We start from the raw sequence: 24,530 nt of genomic DNA, 5'->3' as shown, positions 1-24,530 counted from the left end.
AATCTTTAAAATAAATACTATTATTTATAAGCACTAGTGGGATGAGGCACTAAGTCCTTAAATAAGGTCAGGAGTTCGAATCCTGATGCTTGTGAATTGAGTAAACTGTGTTGGAAGGATCGCTCTCACCTCTACAGTACCTGATTTGGATTAGTCGGTCAATAAATCAGATATCAATGATTAATTAAAAAAAGTGTCATGTCATGTTTAAGCAAATAGTTGTCCGTTCACATTCAAAAATTAAGATTTAATAAGCATTGCAATACGTTATTACTATGATATAAGGGCTAATATGCATCATACAAAATCCAGATTTTAAGCTCTGACTAAGACCTACATTTTGTGCTGTCTCGACAATCAAACGTCGGCGAGGTAAGCGTGTTTTCCACGCGATTTCATAGACAATAGTGGCGGCGCTAGTAATTAATAATAAAATTATCTACGATGGAAGCTTTACTTTTATACATGTATTATAAAGGATTATAGAAATACAAAATAAAAAAGTTTCGTTGCAAAAGCATACGGTACATTCTTTTTTTAAAATAAAAAAATCAGTATAATAATGAAAATTTTATTTAAATCCTTAAAATTTTTAGAAATTTAGTTAAAAAAAATGTAGACTATCCTCTTAAACTACGTTGTCAAAACTGATAGCTAAAAGATGAGATTGTTGTGCCTATATAAAGAGCAGCCACACTAGTTCGCTTTACTCCCAGAATCAGAAAGCCGGCGTCTTTCCTTCAAAAGAAGAAAAGATCAGCGTCTCTTTTTCTTCAATCTGCCCTCGTTTGAGTTATCATTAAACTACTTATAGCTAAACTAACCCAACTCCATGAGAAGTGACTTTGAGTGTGTCTGGGTTTTTGCCCTTGCATCGAAATGCAGAGCTTTTTCTCAAGAAAACATTGCATGTTCAATTTTTATCATCGCCCTAGCCTGGCTGGTTATGGCCCTAATCTACTGGTCTCACCCCGGTGGTTCGGCTTGGGGCAAATATAGGCTCAAAAAGTGGGCCACTCTCTCTGTTTGCTACCGAGCAATACCAGGCCCTAGAGGGTTTCCTTTGATCGGGAGCATGGACCTTATGGCCAGCTCCCTAGCGCACCACAGAATTGCAGCCGCTGCCGAGACATGCAAGGCCAAGAGGCTCATGGCCTTTAGCCTCGGCGATACTCGCGTCATCGTCACGTGCAATCCTGATGTAGCGAGAGAGATTCTCAACAGCTCTGTGTTTGCTGATCGTCCAGTGAAAGAATCGGCTTATAGCTTGATGTTCAACAGAGCGATCGGGTTCGCTCCTTACGGAGTTTACTGGCGAACACTGAGAAGGATCGCAGCAACCCACTTATTTTGCCCTAAGCAAATCAAAGGTTCCGAGGAACAGAGGCGCTTGAGTGCCTCTGAATTAGTAACCTTATTTGCTAATCACCATAACCGAAGCTTCCACGTTCGGGACGTGCTAAAACGAGCCTCGCTAAACAACATGATGGTTTCGATATTCGGAAAGAAGTATAAACTAGATTGTGCCGATAGTGAAGTCGATGAACTTCGGGCTCTAGTTGATGAAGGGTATGATTTATTAGGGACATTGAACTGGTCCGATCATCTCCCTTGGCTAGCCGAATTCGACCCTCAAAATATCAGGGCTAGATGCTCAAACCTTGTACCTAAAGTTAACCTATTTGTTAGCCGAATCATATCCCAACACAGAGCTCAAACAAACGAGAAAGGTCGAGATTTCGTCGACGTGTTGCTTGCTCTCCAAGGAGCCGATAAATTATCGGACTCCGATATGATCGCCGTTTTATGGGTAAGTTATTATTTGTATTTTGACTGATTGAGTTAATGTCACCTTCATAATATTTGTGTTTGTGTAGGAAATGATATTTAGAGGAACTGATACAGTAGCGGTCCTCATCGAGTGGATATTAGCTAGGATCGTGCTTCACCCTGATGTTCGATCAACGGTCCATGATGAACTCGACAAGGTTGTTGGCAGATCGAGAGCCGTTGATGAGTCTGACGTAATGAACTTGATTTATCTTGCGGCTGTGATCAAGGAGGTTCTGAGGCTTCATCCACCGGGCCCGTTGTTATCATGGGCCCGTCTTTCTACCACCGATACAACCGTTGATGGGTATCACGTTCCGAAGGGGACCACGGCGGTGGTGAACATGTGGGCCATCGCGAGGGACCCTCAAGAGTGGGTGGATCCACTTGAATTTGTACCCGACAGATTTGTTGCTAAACAAGGTGAGGTGGAGTTTTCTGTACTCGGCTCGGATCTCAGGCTGGCTCCATTCGGGTCGGGTAGGAGAACATGCCCCGGAAAGAACTTGGGGTTGACCACCGTCACCTTTTGGGTGGCGACCCTTCTGCACGAGTTCGAATGGCGACCTTCCGATCAGAGTCCTATTGACTTGTCCGAGGTTTTGAAGCTGTCGTGTGAGATGGCTAATCCTTTGAGTGTTGAAGTTCGTCCTAGGCGTATGTCTCACTACTAGCACAACTAATTAGTCACGTGGAAAATGAGATATTAAGACACAAAAATGTTGTCCCTGTCTTTTATGTATTGTAAGTAGGAGTGATGAGAGAGAGCATGTAATTCAAAGTTCCCTAGTATTAATATTACTCTCTTCCCCTACGTTAAAACAAACTAATGATAGCATTTTTGGTAATTAACTGCTTAGATTTTATATTGCATGGACTAAAACTTGATGTATACATAGTTCCACAAGTAAAATTCAACAATATTAAACAACCCTTAGTTGATAAAGGTAAAGCTCTTAAGGTTTTAAGCACACAACTATTAATTTATTTGTTTGTGTATTATAATGATTAATTATGATTATATCTTGACACAATATACAAGAGGATTTAAGGGTTTTTTTTTAAAAAAAAGGAAAAGCCTAAAGCTAAGTTAGTTGATGGAAGCGATCCCTATGGAGAAGGGTGGTGATGGCAGGACGAGGGCTCTGCAAAGTAGCCGTGTCAAAATCTTGATTGGTGCAAAGTTTGGCCGTGGCGTCTGCGACACTGTTGCTGTCCCGGGAAATCCAAACGAAATCTGTGAACCAGCCACGCCTACGGAGGGTGGTGATCGCATGAACCAGGTGAGATGAAGGCATGGAGACCGCAAGGTTGTTGAGGAGGCGAACTGCCATGGTGCTATCGGATTGGACCTGCAAGATTTCCAAGCCTAAAGACCAGGCAAGCTGCATTCCAATGAAGATTCCTCAAAGCTCAGCTTGGAGGGGGTGGAAACGCCGATGAGTTTGTTGAAGCCGAGGAGCCAAGAGCCATCCGAGGAGCGAATGACACCGCCTATGGTGGCGTGACAAGTGACAGTGTTGACAGAGGCATCCGTATTGAGACACGACAAACAAGCCAGAATAGGGGGCCAAGACACAGGCCGCTAGGGGGACGCAGCAGCTCTAGGAGTGTTAATAGGGTTGGAGGCAAAGTGAGATGCCCAGCCTCGACTGATTGCAATGACATCCTCCATGGAGGAGCTCGAGTCATTAAAAACAAAGCTATTCCTGCACTTCCAAACCTGCCAAAGCAAAGAACAAAAGAGAAGAGACCAAGGAACCTGCAAATTTGCAATAATATGACTGGACGAGATGTTACTATGGAGCCAGACTTTTAAGTTTTGGGTGAAGAAAGTGTGGTGATGAGAAGGGGGACACTGGAAAGCCAAATGGAGCGAACAGCTATGCAGTCTCGGAGGGTATGAAGGGGGGGCTTTGGACGTACTACCACAGACAGGGCAAGAAGCAGAAGGCGAGAGACGATGACGAAAACGCTCTTGGTTGGTCATGAGGCGGTTGTGGGAGAGGAGCCAAAGCAAAACACGAACCCAAATGATTTTCCAAATGGCATTGGAAGGATTCCAGGACAGGGTCGTATATGCTCAAAAAAACACTCTCAACTATTTCACATTAAAATCTCACATTCTTTGCATTATTGGTTTACAAATACGAGAACTCAAAAAATAACAACAATTCATTTACTACCGATATCACTTGATTCATGCTAAATTATTCTCTATTCTCTGATTTATAAATAATTGATTATTTGATTAGTATATATATTATATCAAATTATTAAAAACATTATTTAATGACATATATTAATACAGAGACAGAGTCAGGATACAACTCAAGGGGACAAATTATAATTACCCATGAAAAATGAGGGAGAAAACTATAATTAATCATAGAATTGAGGGAGGCAAAATTAAACTAAACTTAGAAGGTCTAATGTAATATTTACCCATTTATATTCTAAATTATAAAAAAATAGAGGGCAATAACCCAGAACAAAGCTTAGCTTCGTCCCTGTACTAATAATAATATATTACTACTGACAGCTGTATAGATATATGTTAATATCTATTATATCTGAAAATTCTAACATTGAAAATATTTCAAGAAATTATTATTATTTTTATAAATTAGTCATAAAGAAAAGTAAAGTAAATGTTATTGCAAATAATAAAATTTGAAGTGCAAGGGGTAGGTAGAGGCGTCACCATCTTAATTCTTAATTCCTCCAAACACTTCAAAGTTTCTGAAGTATAAGAGACTTGTTTAAGCGTGTGTAAATTACTAATAGACGGGGTTTTTTAATTCTGGGGTAAGTTATTTAATTCTGGGGTAAGTTATGCATTTAGTATTTGAATTATCAGTTTTTATACGTTTTAGTACTTAAATTTTCAATTTTTTTTCAGAATCATAACTAAAGTTTAGTTTTTATTTCATTTTAGTAACTCGTCGTTAAAAACTTAACCCGTTTAGTACATAAACTATCATTAAATTTGGTCCGTTTTTAGTCCCTAAACTTCGGATTTTTTCAAAAACTTAACTTTAAATTTTGAATGGTACTAAAATAAACAAAAATTAAACTTTAGATACTATTTTAAAAAATAAAAGTTTAGGTACTAAAACAAATCAAAACTAATAAATTAGGGGCTCATTGCATAATTTATACTTAATTCTATTAGTGGGGCGGATGTCAAATCAGAGCACGTTAATTACATTGATAATGCTGACCTTAATTACAATTAAAAAAAACACGATTAAAATGACAAGTGTGCAAATGACAAATTGTCCAATTAAAAACATGATTAAAATATGTTGATGGCAACAGGGCTATTAGATTTGGCATTAATTAGTGCCCCAAAAAACAAAGGAATTGGTTCTTTTCATCTTTGGTGTATTGCCATTACAAAATTTTCCTAAAACTTGGGTACATAACATTTAAATATGGCACGCAGTTTCTGCCTGCATCACATCATCCTACTCAGCAAATTATATTCCTAATCAGAGCAAATGCGTGTTCAAATTGATTTCAAGTTCTAGTTTAATTCAGTATTTAGTCCGCCATATTTACTAGAGCTTATATTTTTAATTAGTAATAGTTAATCAAGATAGATTAAATCATGACAACCAATCATTTTTTATAATCATTCGTATACACAAACTAACTATCGGATAATTTTGAATATAAGCCGATGGTATTATTAGAAAGTAAAAATATTTAAAGTTACAATAAGAGTTTATAATTTATCATCGTAACTTAAATACATAGTTTGGACTTTTCTATAACATTCAAACTAATAACTTTATATTTTATAAGTGAATTAAGCTATTGAGAGATCACCGAGATTCACAAAAGGGAATTAAGCTATCGAAAGACCACCAATAATCGTAAATCAGAGTCGAGCGTTGTGAGAAACTATCCACGAAAGAAAAATCACGCATCTAAATTCAATCCGAATGTCCATAACAGGGAAGATCAACAAGATTTCAAATATGCACCATCTTGATCAATCGTGGCGTCGTCAAATCTAACCCTTAGAAAATATAAGTAAAAGAACAATCAAGCGTCCAAGAAAAAAACAAAAAAATACCACAAAAGAATAGATAAAAGTGTCACTAAGGTAGAGATAAACGTGCCAGAAAAAATAATAATATTTTTATTAATAAGAAAAAAAAATCGAAAGTCAATAACCGACATCAAAATTGATACCGTCGACCGCTAAAAAAGTAAAAGAATAAAAAATTAATATGATTTATAAAAAATACACAAACTTAAAGATAAAAAAAGGACGAGAGCTAGGTTTTGTACTAACTACTATATATGAAATTTTAAAAACTAAAAAAATAATAAATATAATATTATTACTAATAATAAAAAAACACCGTCAACATAAAAATAAATATAATAATAGCATATTGTTAAAACGGAGTTAATTAATTAATAATAATTTCTTCCTACATTCATTTTGAAATTTATACTTACTTGGCTGATATGTTAAAAGGTTGACCTGATAATTAGATTTCTTTATTTTAAAGAGTGTCGAAGGTGAGTTTTGGATCATCTACAGTAATTAACCCCCTTTTTTTCTTTCCTTTAAGTCAAATTTTCGGAAGGGGCTAAATATATAATTAATGAGTAAATTACGTATTTAATACTTAAAGTATTAATTTTGATATATTTTAGGTATTAAAATGGACTAAAATTTTATAATTCAGGTACTAAACGCATTGACCATGAGGTACTAAAATAAAATAAAAACTAAGTGTTAGATATGCTTTTAAAAAAAATTGAAAGCATAAGTACTAACACGGACCAAAACTAATAGTTTAAGTATTAAATTTATAGTTTGCCCCTATATAATTAAAGATAATGTCACCTATCAACCCAATGGATCCGGCTAACAACAAAGGAGGCAGGGATGAATTAATAATTCATCCCATAGATTAAATAAGATCAGTCTTAAACTAATCGAACCATTAACTAATAAGGTAAGCAGAAAAAGAGACCAATCAAAATCCGACAACATATTTGATTATTTAGTTCTTCTGCAATTAACTAAAAACGCCATTACAACAGATCAGTTTATGCTTACGAGGTTTTTCTAAGCGGCAATTGTTGAAAGATTTTGTCATAAAATACCCCCCCCCCGTTTTGTAATTAGATTTGTTATCCACAAAAGAACATAAGTGGAATTGGATCACAAAAGGCCTATTGGGCCAATAGGTGGGTATCGAGCAACATCAACATTGGAAGCACAATGAGCGGCCGAGCCGAGCACAGTTTCAACCAGGGGTGTTCAAATAATCGAATTAATTCGGTTAATCGATCGAATTGAATTAGTTCGGTTAATTCGGTTCAGTTAACGATTAAAAAAAATTTTAAAATTCAGTTAACGATTAATTCGGTTCGAATTCGGTTAATTAACCGAAATTAAAATTTAAATATTCAATATATTATATATAATATATAGGCTAAGCCCAAACCATTTAAAACCCAATTAATAATTTAAGATCAAATAACTTTTAAACCTAAATCAATATTAATTAATTAAAAAAATATATAAAATTTTTATTTTATAATTATATATTATTTAAATTAATTGTAAACTGTTTTTTTTAATTAAAAAATATTAAATATATTATATATAACATATGGGCTAAGCCCAAACCATTTAAAACCCAATTAATAATTTAAGATCCAATAACTTTTAAACCTAAATCAATATTAATTAATAAAAAATTTTATCTGAAATTTTTATTTTATAATTATATATTATTTAAATTAATTATAAACTTTTTTTGAATTAAAAAACATTTAATTTGTATATAAATTATAAAATTAAAAAAAATCGGTTAATTTGAAAATTTACCGAATTAATTGAAATTTATTCGGTTCGGTTAATATTTTTGAAAAAAATTCGATTCGATTAACGGTTAAAGAAAAAAAATTCGATTAATTCAGTTCGGCTCTGAAATATGAGGTTAGAGTATCAAGTTGGATGGGCATAGATAACCATATTGGACCTGGAATCTGAGGTTAGAGTAGCCGATACAACACCCGTGAACGTATCGTCTCTCCTTCTATGTACCTAGTCTCATCAAATATCACAAGAAACACAGCTGAAGTTACGGCTTGATGAGTCGTTTATTTTTTTTTTTTTACTATTTTACTGTTAATTACTCATTGTTGTTTCTTAGGGTATTTTGATTCATTTCTATTGAATTAGTGGGCATGACTTGAGACATGATAATATGTAACATGATAATTTCTAGAAAGACGAGCAGATAACTAGAAATTAGTTTAAATTTAAATTTGGGAATTATCAATTGTTTGCTTAGAACTGGGTTTACTATCGTCGACTTCTGTGTATCATTCTCTTCACTTTTAAATTTAGTCGAGTCTTAAGTTTTTGTCTATATGCAGAGATTTTTTCGCAGGGATTACTGCCCATTACAGACGTGCATATGATATTAATAATATTAATGACTGCATATGAATACTGTTCAACTATATATTTACTTATACATGCATTGCATTTTATCTATATTTTTAATTTTCTGACTGTCGGAGGTATTCCACGGAAGCTACTCTCAACCTGGCGTTGGGAGCAGCCTACTACCCTACCTCCCCCTTACCCCATTACATATGAGAATTGGGGTTTGTTGTTGTTGTTGAATTATCAATTGTTTATTTTTTTATTTGAATATTTTTAAGATTTTATCATTAATTATTTTATTTGATTTTTATGATTTTAGAAAGCTATAAATACCTCTAAGGCTAAAGATCGAGACATACTTCAATTTAGCTTTGTTTTTTATTTTTCATTTTTTATAAAAGTTTTCTTCTTTTCGTCTCTTTCGTTTTACTTTACGTTTTTTTATTTTACTTTCTTTAAAAATGCTAAGTATGATTTTTATCATGCTTAGCTAATTTTCTTTAGAAGTATACCGGATTTACGATCGGTAATGTAGAAATCTGTAGAAAACCTCTGTAATGAAAAACAAAGGCAAGCGGAATAAAGAACTCTAACATAAACATTCCTATTACCTCAATCCACCATATTGTACAGATTCAGAAAAAGAACTAGAAAGGCAGAGAATAAGCATGTTGAAGGCGAAGAAGCGCCGTTCTTTATGCCGATTACCATATAAGAACAGTAGAACAGAATTCTTATACACCATGTTATTGATTTGGACAGCATATTCAAGAATCACATACGATATGACCATTATAGAACAGGCAAACTATCACCTTTAAACAAGGCTAACATATACTATGCCTGGTTAATCTTAAGAGTATGCTCTAATAATAATCGAGTTCCACTAATAAAAATGCTAAGATCAATCTTCAAATTTAGCTGCGCTTCAAGATTTAGGCAGTAAACAGAAGAAATCAGCACAAAATCAGGAGAATTGGACCAATGCAGCAAAATGGCACCAATTCAATTCAACAAGAACACATATATGCTTAGACTCATACCTCACAATATGCTAGGTTCCATTGAAACCAAGATCTTTTAACATTAACCGGTTTCAGACCAAATTGTCCATATTCATAGAGGAGAGTAGATGCATATATGCATCTGGCAACCCTTTCATATGAGGTTTCCAAAGATAAACTTTCACACGATTCTACCTAAGAAATGAACAAAAACAAAGGGCAACTGTGAATAAAATTGAACAACTAATTGCACTCAAGTCCATAGTGCTCAAGAAATTTATGAGAAACAGAATGAAAAATTACAAGGAACCCACACATTACAACATAGAAAAGGCGATAAAAACTGAAACTTTAGGAATGAAAGTACCCCAGTGATCTTCACAAGCTGTCCTTCACGTGCAAGTCGAAGATCAGAGACAGGTAAAGAGTTAATGAAGAAAGCGAAAGCATATCTGTTGTGAGGTCTCCAGTTAACAGCATTCCAAGCTAAGAAAGAAGCGACCAGAGCGAATAGCAAGAGGAAAGAGAGAAGGAAAGCAGAGTTGTGGACCACAACGAGGATGAAAATGGAGACAGAGACCAATGAGGGAAAGGGTTAAGCAGGATTAAAAGAGCTAAGCTTGGTAAGGGTTTGCAGCTGAAACTAGTACGGTGTTCGCTTACAGCTGCATCGGAGAGGTCGTTCATCACTCTTTTTACTAAAAAGACTGAAATGGGGAGGAAGACAACTGGTGTGAGTGAATGAATTGAAAAAAGTTGGAAACTTTAAAATGGATACAATAGGATAAAGTGATTTTTTAGGACAGAAAAAAGGTGCAGAGGTTTGTTCATGGAGTCAAAGTTGGGCCACTATCATAAGAACTCTTCTGAAGATGGGGGTCTTGCGCAATGGAAACTAGAGAGTTCACCAACTTGTTAATGTTGAATACTGTAAGGTACCCATCATACAAAGCACAACAAAATTGAATCTCTGGCCTCATAATTGTCCCTTCAACTCACATCAACAGGGAGAAAGTGAAAATTGCTGTCGTCCATGATTCTTTGAAGCTGTTTGCTTGAGCTATTGGAATGACAAAGCTTGATGCCAATTCAACATTTGCTGCAAGCTTTGAGGTTCCAATTGTTTTAAACAAGCTGCCACCCAGTGATCGTCTAGGAATTTCAGTTTTTTGACAACTTTTCTTTTATATAAAGGACAATTGCAACCAAATTGGCATGGTACAGGCAGAGTAGATTGAAGTTGAATGCCCCAGATTTTGGCTTATACAGGGTTCTTAAATCTGCCAAGTATAGCTAACCAAGCCATGAAAGAGCATTTAGGTACATTAAAAGAAAATCACACCACCAGTAAGTTTTTATCACAATCATAATAAGCAGAGGATTCAAATCCAAATTTTAGAGGTAACATTGATGTTAAAGACAATCAAGGCCTCGAAAAGATGGTATTCATGAACCCTAAAAATAACATGAAAGATGCCTTAATTGTTAAAAAAAAACACTCCAAACTATGCCATGGAAGGGGATTCTGCTTTGCACTCAATTAGATCCTTTGTCTTGAATGCTGAAAACTGAATGTTCTCAAGGATACTGGTTGTTTTCCCATTTTGTCACATGTTGTTTTCTTGAGGTTCTATAAGGCCTACATTTGTCTGGACAGTTCCTGGAGAATACTGCAACATAATACTCCTGACAAAGACGTTATGTGGGGAAAAAAATCTGGATTTTCAGGTAAAGATTTTCTTCTCTTCTTCTTCTTTTGATTTTATCAATTCTATTTGCTCCCTGTGTATCTCTTAATTTCCTATAAACTTTTGCAAATTAAGAGTTTTTTTGAAGCAAAACTCTACTTGGATGAGCATTGAAAATGGCATGCGTCCCTGTTTCAGCACATAGAAGAACCCTAAAATCCGATTTTTCTTCGTCTAGATTAACTGATACATGCTCAATATTTCCAGTCTCCTATGTACCCTACTTGCTACTTTGCCCCCAACACCTTAGAAGATTATTTACATACAATTTTTTTTCTTCATTAGTACATTTTTTCAAGACCAAAAATCCCACCACTGGTACCCACAACCGGACTGATCAAAGAGAGCATCAGATTCAAAACTGTGCCAATCTTCCAGATATGTTAAAGCACCATCAGCTGGTTCCACCATGCATACAAGTCCAGGCTCTTCTTCTAGCCTAAGGTAGCCTGTCATTATGGCACTATCGTCATCCGACAACGCTCCAAGTGCATGTTCCGATCTTTCCATTGAAAAACTCAGCTGCTCTTCACACTCGGACTTCACTGCCTGTCCCTCGTTACTGTTTACTTGTCCACAACAGTGCTCTTCCACCTCCGGCTTCTTACGCAAATCCTTCAGCTTCTGCAACTGTTAATAAAAAAAAGGCAACTTCATCAGCGTCTTTATGAAAAGAAAACATTCCATTAATGTATTGTTTAGGAATTGAAAGTTACCTGAGAAAGCAAAGCCTGTTTTTCTGTCTTTAGGCCTTCGAACAAGGAAGCTAGGTTGTTGTAATTGTGTAGTAGGTTGTTGTAGTCGCGTTCGAGCTGCTTGGATTTGCGCCTGGATCTCTTGTTCTGGAACCATATCGCAACCTGCCGTGGCTGCAACCCCAAGTCCTTTGCCACCTGAATCTTCTTCCGGGGATCGAGCCGGGATTCCGATTCGAATATCGATTCCAACGATCGGATTTGGTCGTCGCTGAATCTTCTCTTGTTCTTGTTCTGCTTCCTTTTGGTTGTCGTTGTAACTTCAGCCATGGTGCAAAAAGGGTGATCTTCCATGATTCCCTGGGTGTTATAATCAGATGGAGATCTAAATCTTTGGCTGTTCATGTGTAATTATTATTACAACACATAGGTGGAAAAGGGAATGTTCCTAAGTAGCCTTCGTTTATATATATTGATAGTTTTTAATTACACGGTATAAAATTATTTATTTTTTCGTAAAAAATATGATTATTGAATATATATATATATATATATATAAATTATTAAATTCATGTATATTAGTATGGTATCTTTTACTTTTAAATTTATAAAATAATACAATACATATAATGTTAATCTCAGTCATCTATGTAAATTTATCTATATGAAACTAATAAATTTTGTATAATATAATTGAATTATTAAATATATATCCCAAATTCCATGGATCTCACAAGTGAAAGTATAAAGCTTTTTATCTCTTCCTTTGTTAAAAATAATCAATTTTTTTTATCATTTTAATCAAATTAATTAAATTATCATTTTATATTTTGAGTAAATTACACGTATAATACCTAAACTATCAGTTTATGTCCATTTTAATATCTAAACTTTCAATTTTTTCAAAATCATATATAAAATTTAGTTTTGTTTCATTTTAATACCGCTGTTCAAAATTTAACATTAAGTTTCGAAAAATTGAGATTTTATGTACTAAAACTAATAGTTTAAGTACTAAATGCGTTAAATAGAACAAAATTGATATTTTATGTTCGAAATATGCAATTTACCTTTATATTTTTAAAATAATTTGAGTGATAACAAGATAATATTTATTTATAATTTTCTTAATTATTAACAACAAAAATTTACCCCTGACGGAGTTTATATTATAAAATGAATATAAATTCCACCCTTAATAAAAAATTCACAAATTAAAATCAGTTGCCTGCGGACATCATCTTCCACATGTCACCGCGTAAGCCAATAGTTGCTTACCACCTGGAACCTCCTGCCGGTCAAAACCTGTACTCCCTGACGTAGTGTCCCCCCGGCGGCGAAAGTTTGAAGTGATGATGTGTCCGGAAAATCGTGGTTCAAAAAAGCTCGGATTAATTTAACCGGTTACGTGTCCAGTTTTTGTTTCGTTTTCGCGGCTTAGTGTGGGGACAGAGCTTTTTTAAACCACAGGTGTCTGTCTCACCTGGCTTTTTCCTACGTCTCTCTGTCTGCTTGCCACGTAGATATAAATACATTTCTTCTTGCTTAATAAGAAAACATGTCACTAAATTATGCTCAACATTGATTTTTGATGTCTAATTTTTTTTATTAAAAATTTGTGTTTAATATTTTCTATGTTATATTTTTATGTTCTTACCGTTAAGTGATACATAAATATAAATATATCTAACATTTTTTATATTATATTTTTAAATATTAACTATTAAAAAAATCGTTAAATAACAACCGTAGAGTTTTCATAGTCAATTTCCTTGAAACTGGTCTAGGTTTTGGCTTGCGAACATCATCTTCCTCTCAAGTTTTTGAATGTGGCCTTTCCCCTTCTCGAACTCCAACCATTCTTTATAAAAAGGATAACCTCTTTAATGAAGTTATATTGATTAAGTATTCTAAAGCAGCAGATAATATAAATTAAGAGGGGGATTAGAGTGGTAAACACGATGATTAAGAGTGTCTTTGACAGTGAAATGAAGTTTTGTTTGCATTAGGCGAGACTATGGTTGCACCAACAGATTTGGACCAGTTTGGGCATATCAAAATCTAGCTCGAGAGAGGACGTTCATGTGTCTTGTGGAGATTGAGCTGACTCAGCTTTTAAGTTTGTCGTATGAAGGTTGAATTAATAATATATTAAAAGACTAAAAATATAACCTTGTATCAGTATGCGAGTAAATTGATTAAGTATAGGGTCTGTTGTGAATTTGTGAGTACGAACCCATACATGATAGTCATCGTCTGGAGATAAGTAGTAGTCTTGGCCCTTCTCAAATGGTGGAATTTTACTTTAACTCCTTTCGATTTTCTAAAATTTTAAACTAATATAATACTATAATTATTTTTGAAAATTAAATTAAATGATGAATTTATGATTTAGTCTCGTTAAAATTTAGGATAAATACGCATTTAGTACCTAAACTATCAGTTTTGGTCCGTTTTAATACCTAAATTTTTAAAAATCAAAATCATACCTCATGTTCAATTTTTGTTTTATTTTAGTACCCGCTGTTAAAAACTTCGCGTTTAGTACTTAAACTATCAGTTTTGATCCATTTTAGTACTTGAAATTTCATTTTTCCCCAAAACTTAATATTAAACTTCGAACGGGGTACTAAAATGTAACATAAACTAAACATTAGATATGATTTTGAAAAAAATTAAAAGTTTAGGTACTAAATATATAGTTTAGCATAAAATTATAAAAATTTAAATTAATATTGGGATAAAAAATAAAGTTATATGATAAAAATTATTGTCTTAGAAACGTAGTGATAAAAGTATAATTGTAAAAAGAACGTCTACCTCAAAGTTACAAATAACTTTTACATTCATATACTCAGATCGAGAAAAACGGAATATAAATAGTATTATTCTTTTTAGGAGAAGATAAAATGATGAGGGAAGTTCTATCGTACGACGGTTTTAATATACGGTTAAGTAAATGTATTACCGGTTTTGTTATTTTTTAACAAAATTGATAAAAATACCGGAAACATTAATATTTCTACCCAAAACATTATTGAGTGTTTTACCGAGCTTGGTAATATATCCGGCAAAGAGCTACGTAAAATATTATTTTTTTCTACTGGATATATTATCAAACGCGGTAAAGCTCTTAAAAATAACAAAACTAATAGAAATACTAATATTTTTGATAATTTTTTACCGGTTTTATTAAAAAATAAAAAAAACCGGTAACACTTTTCCTTAACGGTATATTAGGATGCGAATGTGATACTTCCCATAATGATGACGAAATAGAGAGAAACGAAAATGAATCTATCATATATTCTACATGCAATGATAGTTTGGAGAAGAAGAGGTTGAATCCAAGTTCGAGGAAGGCATCACTTTTCGCAGCATGTCAACATTTCGGAGTGACTAGAAGTGGCCCAAATTACGCCGTGTTTCATTTTGGGCCATAAGTTTTTGTTCGGCCGGGAGTCGTGGATCCGCTAGTTCGGAGAGTAGGCCCTCACCCCTAAACTAGACAATTATAAGTGATGTATGAAATGAATTAAAAAAAGACACGAGAGTTTTTGTACTCTTGAAAAAAAAATTAACGTGGTCTTCGTGTTATTTTTATCTCAATGTGACCCTCTAACTCATAATTAAATCTAATGTGGTCATTTGATCAATGTTTTCTGTCGTTGACCGTTGCGGTACTGATGTGACAGTTTATGTTGCTAACATAACGATCCACGATGCTAACGTGATAGTCAACGGTGGTTGATATGAGTTACCAATTTAATCTATTTGTCATGTTACCGTTTATATTATCAAACATTATTGGCTACCATGTCAGCATCGTGCATCGTCACGTTAGTAATTTGAACTACCATGTTAACGTCATAACAATCAACAATGAAAAGAATTGGTTTAAGAGCCACATTAAGTTTTTTTTTCTAAATTGAATCATCACATTAAAAGAAAAAATAATATGAAAATTACATTGATTTTTATTCTTCAAAACTACAGTGATTTCTGATATTTTTTTAAAAGTAAAATGAGTAGGATGTCCTACCGTGCGATACCTTTAATATACAACTAAAGAAGGTGCTATCGGCTTTGTTATTATTTAACTAATAAAACTGGTAAAATCATGTTTTTACAATATTTCGATAAGTATCAAAATAACAAAATCGATAAAAAAATAATAAAAATAATAAAAATAATAATTTTTTGATAATATTTTATCAGTTTTTTATTTAAATAATAATAAAATCAATAATACTTTTTTAATCATATATTAAAACCGTCGCACGTAATTATTTCTAAAATGAGTAAGGGAGAGCAAGAGCACGTGAACATTTTGTATGGAGAGGGGTGAAGGAATAAGTAAAGGCAGCCAGGTGGATATGCAGGGGAGGGGAGGTGTTGGTACAAGCAAGATAATCAGATTGTGATAATTATAAAATTATTGAAGAAGGGGGGGGGGCAGGATTTGACATTTACGTGTTGTTTCTTTCTCGCTTCCTCTCTGTCACACAAATTTCGAAGACTGTGAAGGCATCGAAATGCGGAGCTAGTATCGTCGTCTCCCTCTGTCACTGTTCTACAGTTGAACGATTCGCTGTAAAGATCATGGAGCATTTTTTTAATCCCACAATTGGCCTTTTATATTTCGTCAAACTTTGCTTAATTTATTTTTTCGGGGAAAAAAAACAATGATGGAGATTGAGCCAAGGAAAGAAACAATGGACATGCGGAAAAGAGACGAGAACCCATTAATTCGCGGGAGCTGCTTGTACTGTAGAATCATACTGATCTCGCCGAGTCATTTTCCCGACACCAACAAAGCAAAGTAAATTTTCCCAGATTACTATTTTCGTGTTTGATGACTGCATCCACCATCACCCCTTTAATCTTCATTAATGAACTGATTTCTCAGTCAAACATTGGTTGTACGAGGTGTTTAACATGGTAATCATCAAGGTGATCCGACGGTCGATATAGGGTTCCTGATCCATACGAATAACACCCAAAGTAGAGATGAAAGGTAGAATGTTAGACGGTAAAAAGAGATTATTAGTGTGCATGGTGGTCGTGGTCATTTCTGAAACTGAGAAAACAGCTGGTAGGGTCGAGTCTACACCTATTATCTTTGTTTAACTGGTAAAAAATGGACCTATTGGTAAATTATTTGAAGTTCATTTCACAATATAAAGGTTAAATCATTTTTACAGTAGTCGTTGATGTTTGAACATTTTATTTTACTACATTATATGTCGACTATTTTCTTCTCTTTATTTCTCAATTGTTATCCCATCATCCGAAAAACTTTCCAACTATTTTTTCCCTCTAGCAATATCATCCTTTTCTACTTTGAACCTTAAGTATATAAATTTTAAAAGATTATGTTAATCTCATAAGATAATATCCAATCTAACGATACATTGGTCATAATAATTTTAATTTTAAAGCAATAATTTACTTATAACATGATCAAAGTTCATATTTATTTGTTATAATATTATTTTCCCAGTCATTGTTAACAATGGTTTTGTAGTAATATCATCACTCTTAATATTTATAATATTTAGTTCCTCTTTGAGTAATAATTTTTTTTCTGTTGTCCTCCAATTCTATGTTTTTGCCTTAATTAATATAAATCGATTCGAGTTGTACTCTTGGTTTTGGTGTGAGAGTCTTTCAACGAGGATTTTCTGCATACATATTAACTCAAACTTGAGATCTTACTTATGCGACATCAAGATGCTTACTATTTGAACCTATCCCGTTGGTGATTAATAAATTATTTGATGTTATTATATTATAATTTTTAAGTTAAATCTGATAGAAAATAAATAATATTATTTTTCGGTTTAATAGTTTGAATCCACACGATTCAATATAATCGTATAACTGCATAATACTAGGGTTTTTGACCAAAAAAATCCAACGCCTTTTACTCTTCTTAACTACCCGTCACCCACATTTTTCCCTTCATCGTCCCATTATAACCCAGAAGGCCAAACCCACCAATCTCTCATCTCTTGGGGAGAACGAAAGAGATAAGGGAACCCGGTAAACAAAATCAAAAATCACTTAGCATCAAACCCTCTTTTGAAGGAAGTTCGAATCAGGATGTTCAAAGGGAGTATTATCTTTGAGGGGAATGTTGTCTGGATCGGGGACGCTTGTTTTCATTCCATCGTTGTTGAAATGGATTGAGGTTTTGCTGCCTGTGTCGTCGGACCAGGCTTCATTCCCCCCAATCATTGCTCCCATATCATGCTTTGCAAAGGCAACGACTGCAGCGTGTAAGGGTTTCGGTTTCCAGGTTTTAATGGCTATTCGGGTCTGGTTTACGTTAGATCATGTGATTGGGTATGTTGTTGTTTATTTGTCGTGTGTAATGATGAATGGTTTCGACCAATTTGATGTCTGGAATTTTTTTTTTATCATCATTAGGATCTCCTTTTGATTTTGCTGTGTGTTTCTGCCAGTACAAAGTTTCAGTCCTCCTTTCTGGTTTATCATTGCTCAGATCTTTCCCATGATGTTTTTTCCTTACTCCCTAGGGTTTCGAACAAAGCCCAAGCCAAAGGTAAAGAGAGACATATACAGGTCTATTTTGGATCAACCCTTACATTTAACAACCCTAAACCCTTATATTTACTGCTTACATGCTCAGCCGCCATGGTGGAGTTAATGCCTTGAGCAGTGAATGGTACTTAAATCCTGGTTGAGAATCTAGGTAACCAATGTCACAATCTTCTTCTTAATACTCCACGACAGCATTAATGTTTCTAATTAATTTCTTCAGACATAATTAATGTTGTTAAACCACCATTGGACCCATAAACTTGGATTTCAACCTAGATGTTAATGCCTCGTTTGCATACCTGCAGGATGATCCTATGCTTGGCTTGGTTTCATTTCATCTCAGCAAAAATTCTCAACAGTGCTGCTAGCCACCTCCCATTAGCTGAAAGGACGCTTGATTTGGACCCACGTCGGCTCCACCTCCGTTTTTGGTCATGGCCATCGTCTCCGACACCTTCCTTGCCATCTCCGTAGTCGGACGGTGTCGTTCTTGCTGTGGAGCCGTGATAGTCTTCGCGATGGTCGTCGCTTCATCGGGGTAGATTTTGTCTTGATTTTAGGGGTTTTCGGCTATTATTATGGCGCTTGTTTGTTGGTTAAGTGATCTTTGGTGGAGGCGTTGCCATCGACGACAAAAGCAGTGGGTGGCGACGTGCAGTAGTATAGGGACTAGATTTAGGGGTTTCAAAGTTTAGGATAGATTTTTAATTTTTTTGAAAATTTAAGTTTTTTTTTAAATGTCTTTTTAAAGTTTTTAAAATAAAAATTTCAAAATTATTAACAGTGGAATTTAACGACCTTTACATCCAAGGTGGTAGCTTTTGTAACACTAAGCACATTAATGATTCAAAAAATAATTTAGTCACCAATTCAAGAATAACCATTGTTAACATGCCATATGTCACATGGTGAAAATGATGATATGACAAATGTTACGTATAAAAAACAGTAAATCATTAGTCAATTAATAATTCTCATCCTATTAAGAACCATTTAGCCCAAAATGAAATCTGGGAGCTGAAATGCTCCAAAAATAGGAGCTAACGTAATTATTTAATCGAACATTAAATTTTTTCTTTCATTATACCAAAATTTGAAGAAATATATTTTTAGTATATACATGATATGGTCCAATATTCCAAAGCCCAATACTAATATAATTGGGCTAAAGCTCAGAATTTACTCTCATCATATATTCAAGTTGTCATTCCACATTGGTCTCGCCGTTTTTACCAGCCGAATCTCTTAAAGCCCGAACCTGCAAAGATGTGCCCAAACATATAATATCCATAACGTTATCTAATTTTTTTATTAAGCACAAAGGTTTGGCGAACTCAAAATTAGAATTTTGCAAACTAGTTTTTTTTTTGTTGCTTTCCTGTTATAAGGGTTTGTTTTGACTAATTCAGACCGATCCATTTCGCACATCTGGTTTTAATAGGTAAATTTATCAGTATGAATTTTCTCTATACACAAGGACTTGAACTCAAAATTATGTTTAAATAAAATCAAAGTGCTTATCACTTGAATCAATCCATGTTGCCTGTTGGTGAATTTCGCAAACTAGTTTTGATACTATATTCGGTTCCCCATAAGTGATGAAATTGAACAAGTCTATATGTACCCATTATTTAACGCAAGGTTAAAATTCTAAACTCAGAAAAAAAAAAGTTGTTTTGGATGCATGTGAAATGATCATCCAGCTCAGTTGGTAGAGCACAAGGTTCTTAACCTTGAGGTCATGAGATCGAGTCCCACGGAGGACATATCATAATTCGGAGGTCTCTTACGGAAACTGCTCTCAACCTGGTATTGGGTAGTAACCTACTATCTTACCTCCTTCTTACTCCATACATATGAGAGGGACAGTTATTTTTTTGTTTTGGATGCATGTGGTGTACAAATAAAATGGGCGGACCAACGATTTTTTTCAAAACAACAGCCTATAATTCCATTTGATGGAACCTCCAAGTGTATGTATTTAGACAAGTTTCGTGTGGAATAATTAAGCGAGTTGATTGTGTAATAATTGATGCTTAAATGGTGTTTGAAATGACGCTTAAATCATTTATAATTGATGCCCGTAACTATAGGGATTGGCTAACACTTTGTGGGCTGCGGAGTATTTGGTATTTTGAACATTGAAGCATTAGCTACACCTAGGGTTGGGCACGAGATCTAAACTCGACGGGTTTTGATCCGATTCTATTCGATCAGGTTGGATTTTTTTATTATAAAAAAGTAAGTTCTGATAAGACTAGGTTAATTTTTTTTAGAGAATATGTTTGGTTTGGGTAGGATTCGAGTTTAGGGTGAAAATTTTCTGACTCGACCTGACCCGAAAAATAATTTAAATTTACCATAAATATTTAGAGATAATTACAATAATAACCCTCTATATATTATTTCTTAATTAAATCACTATTTTTATTAAATAAAAATATTTTTATAAATATATTTATTTAGGATCGGGCCAGGTTTGGGATTTTAATAAAAATTTCTGTCGAATTTTTGGTAAATTTAAATTACAATTTTTTTTTGAAATGTCAGAATTAGCAAATTTTAAAATAACCAATATACGTTTCTACCTCCAAAATACATATATCTTTCAAATCAACCTATCAAATCAGTTAATATATATAATTAAGTATAAAAGCATATTATGTAAAACTTATTAAAAAAAAGGACAAAATTTTCGAAATAATGTTCTGGAAGAAATTAATTTACGAGATAATGCACTTCCCAGATTAATTGCTCAAATAGGGTGAAATCCACAGTGTTGATCGTAGGTCACCATGCCTTCCGGGCGACCTATTTCGTGGCCAGCTTCCCGGCGAACTCACATAGATAATAAACGTGTTGCATGGCACATGCACGTCCCAACAAATAGATCGTCATGCCCTCCAGGCGACCTAACCTTGCTCGCTTGCTCAGATGCCCTCGCATAGCTCGATCGGCTGTCCTCGCATAGCTCGCTCAAATGCCCACGCATAGTTCGCTCGGCTGCCCTCGCATAGCTCGCTCGGATGGTCTCGGTCAGTTAGTCTCGGATGCTCTCGCATAGCTGGATCGGATGACCTCAGATGCCCAGCGTGTTGGGACGTGCATATAGCTCGATCGGCTGTCCTCGCATAGCTCGCTCAAATGCCCACGCATAGTTCGCTCGCTGCCCTCGCATAGCTCGCTCGGATGGTCTCGGTCAGTTAGTCTCGGATGCTCTCGCATAGCTGGATCGGATGACCTCAGATGCCCAGCGTGTTGGGACGTGCATGACATATGCAATCTCTCGTAGTTAGCCGGGAAGACATGACGACCTACTAGGTTGCCCGAAAAACATAACGACCTACAATCAACACTGTGAATTTCACCCTATTTAAACAATTAATCTTGAGAATGCATTATCTCGCGAATTAATTTCTTTCAGAACATTATCTCAAAAGTTTTGTCACAAAAAGCTATCCCCCGCCCCCGAAAAGGAATTGCGGTCTTAATCTTACACGTGGCGTTTGACCGTATTTTCGAGTTGTTACGGCAAAGCACGTACTCTTGGGGACACCATCGTCTTTTGCAGCACGATTTAATTAATTTATTAGTGTTTTTTTACTCCTTAATCAACATTTTCTCAAAGAAATAAACATTTGTACTGATTATAAAAAAGAGAAACCAACTAACCCGTAATAAGCGGTAGGAATAAAAAAAATAAGAAATTTAGAAAATTCACAATACTGACGTCACCTTACCTCCTCTTCCATGCCTATTTGGACACACTCGAAACCTGGCTATGGCCTTACCTGTCTTTTTTATATATATTCTTATTATATTTATATTTAATGTTAGATTTTTTAATGCTCAATATTATTTTTATTTATAAATTTAAAACTTGAATCTTACCGCTCAAAGCCGTAAAACGACATCTTTCATGTCGTCTGTCGGCAACTTTCCTTTAATTATAATAAAAATGGGTAAACTACAAATTTCATCACTAAACTTTATTTATTCTCCTATTTTGCTCAATAAACTTTAAAAATTTTCAATTTCTTCATTTAACTTAATATATTAGGTTTTTTTTGTCAGTGAACTTTATTTTCTCTCTTATTTGGGTTACTTCGTCTTTAAATAATTAACGGTGTTAAAAACGATGCCGTTTTAGAAAAAAATTCACCAAAACGACATCGTTTTATATCTATATAACAACCGATTTTATATAATATATTAAGTTCAGTAAAGAAATTGAAAGGATTTAAATCAACCATGTGAATCTACTCAATTTGTAATTTACCCTAAAAAATTTCATATTCCCTTCCACCTCCATCCACGTGTATCTACTCAACCTTACCCTTTAAATCATCATAAGAATCCTTTAAAAATCAAACTTTCTTAAGAAACACCCTAGCCCTTTCCGTAGATATAAAAACCGTCTCCTTTCTTCCTCCATGTTACACATTATATATTCTGGGTACAATGAGTTTGCGAGTTGATATGGAAGATTATCAACCATGAATAAAGCCTATTCTTCACATGCAAAGAACCCTTGGCCCTTTCCTTCTTCTTCCTTGTAACCCTTTGTTTTTTTTAAAAGTAGGGTTTTCGGTTTAAAGCTTTGCTTCTGTTTAAATATGGGCGGTGGAGAGAAGAATACAGTGAGGAGCTTCCATTTACACCTACCGAATCTTCACCATCATCATCATGGGAAGAAGAAAACAAAGGATGTGCCGAAAGGGTGTTTGGCTATCAAAGTAGGGTCAACTGAGGCGGAGCAAGAGAGATTCGTGGTGCCGGTTATTTACTTCAACCACCCTTTGTTCATGCAGCTGTTGAAAGAAGCCGAGGAGGAGTACGGGTTCGACCAGAAGGGCACCATCACAATCCCTTGTCCCGTAGAGGAGTTTAGGAATGTTCGGGGCTTGATTGATGGCGACAAATCCCTTCTTCTTCTTCTTCATCATCATCATGTCGGTTGTTTTAGGGTTTGATGATAAAAAAATTATTAGCAGATGAGAAAGAAGATGATGCGGCGATGACGATAAAACGTTGTTTTATAACTGCATTACCCCACGTATATATTTGTTTTGGACTCATATTGGAAAAGAAGCAGCCAATGCCTTCCTCCTTTCCGTTTCTTTTCAATCTTTAAATATATATATTGAGGACAAGTAAGGTCATTGCCTTTGCTTTAAGTTTGAAAATTTGAGCACTATACTTTTAGGATGAATATATATATTAATAACAAATTTCTTTCATATGTAATGAATATAAATTAAATTTCAAAATAAGCATGTGTTCATTTTAAAATCTTTCATCTCGCCTCTGATTTGAAAATCGTTATCGATAAATGGAATCGAGTAACACAATGAGGGAGGGCGTCCCGGTTTAGGGTCTAAACATGTCTATAAAGATTAAAATTTTATTTGCGGATCACTTTGTTATCCGAATCGCATTGAATTTGAGTTAGGTGTTGGGAATTGAATGAGACGTCGAACTGTGTGAAGAAGGAAAGCCAAGAGCGGACGGTGGGTTCAATTAATACCCTGTTTTGGAGCAACTCATTTCCTTCACACCAAGGGGTTTTATGTGTTTGTTCTTGTTTGTAGGGCACACAAAATTTACTCGTCCTTAAAACCAAACAACGAACATACGGATAAAACAGCATTTGGAGACATTTATGTCGTGGAAAATCCAACGTATAACTAGCCATCAAGTTTAGGTCTCGACCTGAACCAAAATAACATGGACACGAAAAAAAATAAGATAAGCATCTATACATACATAAATTTATACATGATAAAACTCAAATTTCAAACACCGAAAATTCCAACACCTCGATCTGACCATAGTTTTCTCATCTTGCTTTGTTTTGTTGATTGTGACGGGGGAACAAATATATATAGCTCGCTAACTATCCGATCAACAATTTATTTAATGGAATAATATTAGCTAGCTAGTAATTTCAATTAAAAAAAAACCCATCAAGATATATATTATTCAAGCTATATAGCTGACCAAATGTCACATATTAAACTATGCCTTTATTACTATAATGTCAGAGATGACGAGGTATGGATTCATGCTACAATGCCTATGGGATTAAACTTAACCGTTTAACGAACCATTCATGATTGCGAGAAACTAATGTCATTTTAATTTGCCCATGGCTATAGAGGCATCCAATTGGTGCACTCAGATCGGTTCGGTGCATGAACAACATAGTTTTTAATTGCAAGTTTATATAATAGTATAATGAGTAATAATCAATTGG

The 24,530-nt window shown here is 34.6% G+C and overlaps 3 protein-coding genes across 3 annotated transcripts; 2 read left to right on the top strand and 1 right to left on the bottom strand.

Moving 5' to 3' along the window:
* Nucleotides 1–725: 725 nt before the first annotated feature.
* On the top strand, nt 726–2,634 carry LOC120207179 (cytochrome P450 78A9-like). Its single transcript, XM_039206691.1, has 2 exons — nt 726–1,810; nt 1,878–2,634. Exons 1-2 carry the CDS (start codon nt 833–835, stop codon nt 2,502–2,504), a joined length of 1,605 nt encoding a protein of 534 aa, XP_039062622.1. The 5' UTR covers nt 726–832; the 3' UTR covers nt 2,505–2,634.
* Nucleotides 2,635–11,301: 8,667 nt separating this feature from the next.
* LOC120207155 (homeobox-leucine zipper protein ATHB-12-like) lies at nt 11,302–12,113 on the bottom strand. Its single transcript, XM_039206663.1, has 2 exons — nt 11,729–12,113; nt 11,302–11,642 (listed from the first exon to the last, which is right to left on the bottom strand). The coding sequence occupies exons 1-2, from the start codon at nt 12,110–12,112 to the stop codon at nt 11,307–11,309; spliced, it is 720 nt and encodes a 239-aa protein (XP_039062594.1). The 5' UTR covers nt 12,113; the 3' UTR covers nt 11,302–11,306.
* A 10,741-nt stretch (nt 12,114–22,854) lies between these two features.
* Nucleotides 22,855–23,262, top strand: LOC120207153 (auxin-responsive protein SAUR32-like). Its single transcript, XM_039206662.1, has one exon. The coding sequence runs from the start codon at nt 22,891–22,893 to the stop codon at nt 23,245–23,247; it is 357 nt and encodes a 118-aa protein (XP_039062593.1). The 5' UTR covers nt 22,855–22,890; the 3' UTR covers nt 23,248–23,262.
* Nucleotides 23,263–24,530: the final 1,268 nt, after the last annotated feature.

This window comes from Hibiscus syriacus, unplaced genomic scaffold, assembly GCF_006381635.1.
Source record: "Hibiscus syriacus cultivar Baekdansim isolate YM2019G1 unplaced genomic scaffold, ASM638163v2 tig00014370_pilon, whole genome shotgun sequence".
NCBI lineage: Eukaryota > Viridiplantae > Streptophyta > Magnoliopsida > Malvales > Malvaceae > Hibiscus > Hibiscus syriacus.
This window is presented reverse-complemented; position numbering and strand designations above follow the sequence as displayed.